We start from the raw sequence: 6,704 nt of genomic DNA, 5'->3' as shown, positions 1-6,704 counted from the left end.
GGCACCAGCTTATGGAGAATCGAGAAAATCGTCACTCCAATAATTTTCCGTAGGGCTTCCTTCTCTCTGTCAATCTGTTCGAGAAAGGCTGCGAGATATATTTGGGACGTTAGCATTTTTCAACTCCGTTCCGCAGCGAGCATAACGTACTGATGAACCAGCCGCACACGTAAATCAAAGCAGAGGTTGTCGAGGGCTTTTCATCGGATTGTTCGTGGGTCACTCTTTACAATATAAAACACAAAGTACATTGTGGAGTGTGGCCCCAAATACATCATCAAATTCATAAAAGAAACGAATTCCATTGGAGAGTGCACGGTGTTTTGCTGACTAAGGGCTGACGCTATTTGTAGAAGTTGGAGGCCACAAGTGTGACGAGGACAGGCTCCGCGTTACCACTGCTCAGGGTCTATAAACAAGCGGTGACCGAGGCATGCAGCAGGGTGTGCGGCACAGAAAATGCTGCCGCCTTCCAGCCACACCCACGCACATAAATAGCCTCCCTGTCACCCCAGCAATCCCTGCAGATGACAAATGGGGCCCCAGTCTGAAATCAGCACAGATACCACACAGGAAGTAAAACCCAGACACTTTTATTTACACTTTAGAAAGCAAACAGGCTGCCTATAAAGAAAGGTTAGGAAACTTGAGGAGTTTTATTTTGTACTGATAAAAAAAATGTAGGTCATTGATTCATTGGTATAAATAATTTTTCTGGCAACAGTGGTTACCTTTTTATCTCCCATTCAAAAACTTCACAACTTCAAGTATTTGAAGTGCACTTAAATTTTTTCCCTGCTTTTATTTTATGTAATACATTCTCATAGTAATTAGCTGACGCATGTAGTTGAAGAATTTCTTCTGAAAGAAAGTTCAAATCTTTACTAGTATGTAATGGGACAAATCAGCACTCTCTAGGTCAGTATCCATTTTAATAATACTGTTTTTCTTTCATTTTTTCTGAAAGGTAGAAAGTGGGGAAAAATAGGCATACCTGTACAATTCAGATCAAAGCACAAAATATCATTTAAAAAACAAATACCTAAGGCATGCCTGCCATACTTTTATTTCAATTTCCTCAGCTGTTTAAAAATTATCTCAAGGGTTGCTGCATTTCCACCTGCTTTCTTACCAGCAACCTCTGTGGCCCTTGCCCGCTGAATCTCTGCCTCCGGAGGGTAGCTGCTCATTGTCACTTGTCATGAAGGGTGCGGTCTGATATCCTGGGCTTCGCATGCAATTTCAGAAACTCAAATGACACTAGATGGACTTGCTCTAAATCTTTTTTTAGTGCAGTTTGGCAAATATCCCAACTGAAATTCAACTCTAAGTTAAAAGTATCAAACAGAGATAGGGCTAAGTGCACCATGACTTTCTTGGCTGCCCAGAGGCTCTGGAGAGCTTAGGAATAGAAGACCTAACTGTCCTGCCCTGTAGTGACTGCAGACACCTGCTGCTTTACCATCACAGAACAGTCACCACCCAGATAGTGGGGGCTCACGGCCCACAGCAACACCTGCAAAGGCGCCCAGGTTTCTGGGTCTTGGCTTGCTGTGAATATCTTGAAAGGCCAACAGCACCTGCACTCCACTTTGCGCCCACCTCCCCATCTCAGAAAGCACTGATGTTCTCCCCTACCCCACAGTGTTAAGAACAGCAAGCACTGACACACAGAAACCTGATCTCTGCGCTTGACATCCTCCCTCCTCCAACTCCAGTGCTCTCTAACACTTTCAGGCTCTCTATCTGCTAATTTGAACCACACTTTGGTTTTGGTTGCTAGAAAAAAGATTATAAAGCTGTCTGGAGAGACCACCACTAGACGGCCAAGTCATCTGGTCTGGCATGACCAGCGCTGGATTTACTGGCCTTGCTTGACCGTCCCGGGTCTGTAGGGGGCAAAGGAGGCGCATGCATCGCTACCACGGTGGCCACTGCCCGCTCCTCCTCATCAGGAGTCACTTCCAACTTCTTCTCTCCCCAGGGGCTGCCATTCCCATTCGCCAGCAGGACAGGCACTTTGCTTCCTGCTCTGTCCCCCTGAGGGAGCTGCTGGGGGCTGCCTGGAGGGGTCAGGGATGCAGAAGCGGACACTGGCGGGGAGGCCTTCCTAGCTGAACTCTGCTGCTCAGCCTCCTGGTTGGCCCAGTTCTGCTCTGTCATTAGCAGGTGGTGGTTGCCATTGTAGAATTTGGCAGCATGGCCCTTCCCATGTGCCTCAGACAGGGCTACCATTTTGAAGTCTGTTGCTGGTGGAGGGGCCCCGGGATAGCCCGTGGCCATTGCCTGTCCTAGGGAAGAGGCAGAGTGAGTGTAGGAAGGCGGGAATCCAATGGTAATGGTGGGAGGGGCAGAGTTGGAGGGGAGGAGGAGTGGGCTCACACCCCCAGGCTTTGTGGCCCCCATCCTGGATTCAGGGGTGTCTGGGCTATACTGGTTGGTCATTCCCTGTTTAAACTTCTTCCAGCCCAGGTGGTAGATCTCCAGCATGTTGAGAAAGAGCGACACGCAGGCCACTGCCAGCATGAAGAGGATGAATATGGTCTTCTCTGTGGGCCTGGAGATAAAGCAGTCCACTGTGTTGGGGCAAGGCCACCGGTCACAGCGGTAGAGTGGCTTCAGCTCAAAGCCATACAGGAAGTACTGTCCGGCAATGAAGCCCACTTCAAACAGCGTCTTAAAGATGATGTTGAAGACATAGGTCCGAAGCAGGGCCCCCGTGATTCGGACTTTGCCACGGTCGTCCCGCACTGGGGGCCCACATGGCCCCGCCGGCTTGGGGGGCAGGTGGCCTCCCTTCAGCTGCTCTTCCTCTCGCTCCTTCTTTTTCTCTTCCATGCGCACGATGTGCAGCACGTGCCCTAGGTAGATGAGGGTGGGTGTGGACACAAAGATGATCTGCAGCACCCAGAAGCGGATGTGGGAGATGGGAAAGGCTCTGTCGTAGCAGACGTTCTCGCAGCCCGGCTGCTGGGTGTTACAAGTGAAGTCTGACTGTTCATCTCCCCACACCTCCTCCGCTGCGGCTCCCAGCACCAGGATTCTGAAGATGAACAGCACCGTCAGCCAGACCTTGCCGATGATCGTGGAGTGCTCTTGAGCATTCTCTAACAGTCTCCCCAGAAAGCTCCAGTCGCCCATTGCTTCGGATTGCTAACCTGTAAGGGAACATTGCTTGTTAATAGCAGGCTACAACAGGTAAGCTGTCGGGTCCAACCACCCAAAGGGGCAGGCCGCTGTGACTGATGCGCGTTGGAAGATCATTTCACTGGGCAGCTGCACTCCCACCTCCAAGTGAGGGAGGTGCTGAAGAACTGTCCCAGGAGCGTGTGTGCACATGCACGTACATGTATATGTGTGTCTGGGTCAGTCTCCCCAGTGTCATGTCACTCAGGACTAAGTAAGCGTCTATAGCACCGGTACACTGCTTAGCGTCCAGTACGCCGCACAGGCACTGGGATGAACGAGACAACCACAGGCTACTCAGCTCCCCCTTCAGAGATGAGGAAACTAGAGCCAGAAAGAGAAATGAGGTGCCTGAGGGAAATGTAACTCTTCCCTGGCCGCCTGATTCCCCGTCCTGGTCTCTCCCTGGTCTCTCCTTCTCTCTGAAGGAGCACTGGTGCTTTGTATACAGCTGGGGCCAATTCCTACTCTCCACCTTTCTGTTCTTGTGAGATTAGAGCAACTTTCTCCCCAATTGCCATCATTCCCATGCCACCTTCATAACTTCTGCCATATTAACCTACTACCTCTTCTATTATTCACTTTGCAAATGTTACATAAGTGGTTAACTTGCTGCGTGTCCCCAGGCAGGAGCCTGTGTCCCAAATCTGTAAGATGGGGACGATGGTCACACACAGTGAACTGCTTCTCGGATGGAGGGAGGTAAGACCTGCAGGCCCTCTCTGTGAAGGTAGCAGTGCTCCTTGGACGAAAGGGACCAAGATTAGAGGGTGCCCTCTATGTTGCTGCTGCTCAGACAGGCCAGATGCTTCGACCTGGAACTAAAAGACAGTTCCACTGGTCTTGCTGCCCTCTGTGCAGTGAGGAAAGTGGTCCAAGCTGTGAGTATATATTCAATTATCCAGTGGAACTAAAGAAAACTCTTCTTATTTTGAATTTTAAAATGTTTAAAACTATTAATTTTTATGAATTGGTTCGAAGGCAAATAAACAAAACAAAACTTTACTCACTATGATCTAAAGAAATAGACAAATGTTAACCCTCTCTTAGAATAAACTTCCAACTCTTTGTTTTGGTCATTTGAGATCTTTAGAGAAATCTTGTTTTAATTTAGAAACTTCATTATTGAACATGGAACAACCCCTCTCCCATGAAGGATGTCAGGTGTCAGGGAACCATTCTACGTTACATCCTACTTCTCCTCCAAGTATCAATTCTGACTCTCGTGTGGACCCCACAGCCATCCCTCTGGGCTTGAACAGCCCAGACTGTCACGAGGCCCCTAACTGATGTCTCTGCCCTTTGCCCCAGCCCCTCCTTCCCCTCTGCAGGGGTTCTGACTCTGGGGCACAGGACAAAAGCCACACACAGCGTGCACCACCCATCAGCGTGGCCCAGCACTCCAGGCAGACCAAACCTCGGGGGTCCCTGAAACGCTACTTTTATGCCTTTGCCCGTGCTGTTTCTTCAGCTTAAAACTCGGCCCCATCCAGGGACTGGCCTGTTGACCTGTCGCTTACTTCCACTCTCCCTTCAAGGGTGGCCAAGTCAGGCAAATGTGGGTGCCCTGCGTTCTCTCTTCTTCCTTGTCATGGCCCTGGTTTAATGGCTCTCACTCCCCATTATGTTCCAGGTTTCTCTCCATCATCCCACACCCCTACCTGCTAAGCTTCAAGTGACATCCTCTCTCCTTGCTGTCCCGGGACAGGGCAGCCCTCTGGGTCTCTACAGAAAACCACTTTGAAGGACCTTGACCGCTTGTGGACTTTCTCTTTAGTTCTAGTTCTGAGGTCAGGGCTTGCCCGGGCAGCTTTTCCTGCTTGATGTCTGTGGGCAGAACAGTTGGGCAATGTGCATTTCTGGAGGTCGCTAAGGAAAGATCAGTGTGGGGACTTGAATACTTCTTCCTGCCACCTCCCCAGATGCTCAGGCAGTTCTGCCTTGTCGAGCGTAGTGTGTTTGCTAAGAAGCAGTCCATGCAATGTGCTGAGACTGAGGGCCTGGAGGCTTTCCACACAAGGCTGGTGGCACATAGCACCATGAGGGAGGGGACATTTCTGCTTGTCACAGAGACTGGAGAGTGTTGCTGGCCTTTCCCTGCCTCCCTCCTCAGGGAGGCAAAATGTTCTGCACTGTCGGGGGTGTTCTGTAGAGCACACAACTCTCCCCCCGAAATGTGCATTGTGCACCTGATGAGAAACACGGAGCTAGACAAGTATTTATTCAGTTAGTAAATCAGATGGAGGAGGCAGGCAGCTGACTGTGGCATCTTATTACTCGTCTTTGCAGGCTCTGCCTCTCCAGACTCCTTTAGGTCCAGGTGCTGCAAAACACTTTCAAATATGTGCCCTTAAAATTGCACCATCACCTCTGAGTGCAACCTACAGAATTACAGCGTGTTACCGCCCACATACTCAGCTGGTACTCTGGCAGTTGCCAAGGCTCAGTCAGTCCTACAGATGGGATGACTGAGTGTGTCCTAAATGGGAGTGCCCATCTCTCATGTACTGAGTGGTAGTGCACACTGGTAAGATCTTTCTGGAAAGGAGTTTAGTAATATGTATGAAGAGACGTCAAAGTAGTGAGAGCTTTGACCTATAATTCTACTTCTAGGACATCATACTAAGGAAATAATCAGAGATTTTGATAAATTGATATACATGGATGTTTACTGTAATATTACTTATAATAGAGAATAATTGGAAACAGATGTGTCCATTAAAGGATGAATGTTAAATAAATGATAGTGGCTGGCTGTCCATGGCTGATATCACGACCTGGCTAAACCAGCTCCTACTCCGAGTCCTCCTCTCTCCCTTGTCTGCCTCTAATAAGACCTGAAAGGGAAATTCTTGCTCTCTCATCTCCCTTTGTTGCTGGAGGTGACGTTTTAAAAGGCAGTTCTGTCTGATGAGGTGTAAGAAGTCTGCTGGGGAACTTCTGGGAAAGCTTTTGGTTTCCAAATAAAAGGGCAGATGCTACTTGTACTGTCCCTTCCCCCTTCTTTCCATATTAAGCACAAATGTGATGCCTGGAGCTGGGCAGCTACCTTGCAAGCATGTGTCAATAAGCATGAAGGCATGAAAGAATGGTCCAGAAAGTCCCAAGGCACTTGCTGTGACAATGTGGACTTGCTGAATCAATCCCAGCCATCTCCAGACTTATGTGAGGGGAAAAACTCTATTTGTTCAAGTTAGGTTTTCTGTTGCTTGCAGACAAAAGAATTCATCTTAAATTCTTTAAAGAATAAGGCCAGGCATAAAAGAAAAGCTGTGGTTCATTCATATCTACTAAGATATAAGGTATTCATTAAATATAATTTTTTTTTTTTGCCTATTCAAGTCTTTTATTCATTTTTTTTTTGGTGGGAAAGATTCGCCCTGAGCTAACATCTGTTGTCAATCTTTCTCTCTTTCTTTGTTTCCTCCCCAAAGCCCCAGTACATAGTTGTATATTCTAGTTGTAAGTCCTTCTAGTTCTTCTGTGTGAGCCACCGCTACAGCATGAGTACTGACAGA

The 6,704-nt window shown here is 48.4% G+C and overlaps 1 protein-coding gene across 1 annotated transcript; it reads right to left on the bottom strand.

Moving 5' to 3' along the window:
* Positions 1 to 577: 577 nt before the first annotated feature.
* On the bottom strand, positions 578 to 3,200 carry GJA3 (gap junction protein alpha 3). Its single transcript, XM_004435243.3, has one exon. It carries the CDS (start codon positions 3,139 to 3,141, stop codon positions 1,819 to 1,821), a length of 1,323 nt encoding a protein of 440 aa, XP_004435300.1. The 5' UTR covers positions 3,142 to 3,200; the 3' UTR covers positions 578 to 1,818.
* Positions 3,201 to 6,704: the final 3,504 nt, after the last annotated feature.

Source organism: Ceratotherium simum, chromosome 10, assembly GCF_057802395.1.
Source record: "Ceratotherium simum simum isolate JZ-2026a chromosome 10, ASM5780239v1, whole genome shotgun sequence".
NCBI classification, from domain to species: Eukaryota; Metazoa; Chordata; class Mammalia; order Perissodactyla; family Rhinocerotidae; genus Ceratotherium; species Ceratotherium simum.
This window is presented reverse-complemented; position numbering and strand designations above follow the sequence as displayed.

What these genes read in the sequence shown, in the direction of transcription:
- GJA3 (XM_004435243.3), bottom strand. Translation starts at nt 3,141, where the DNA reads ATGGGCGACTGGAGCTTTCTGGGGAGACTGTTAGAGAATGCTCAAGAG.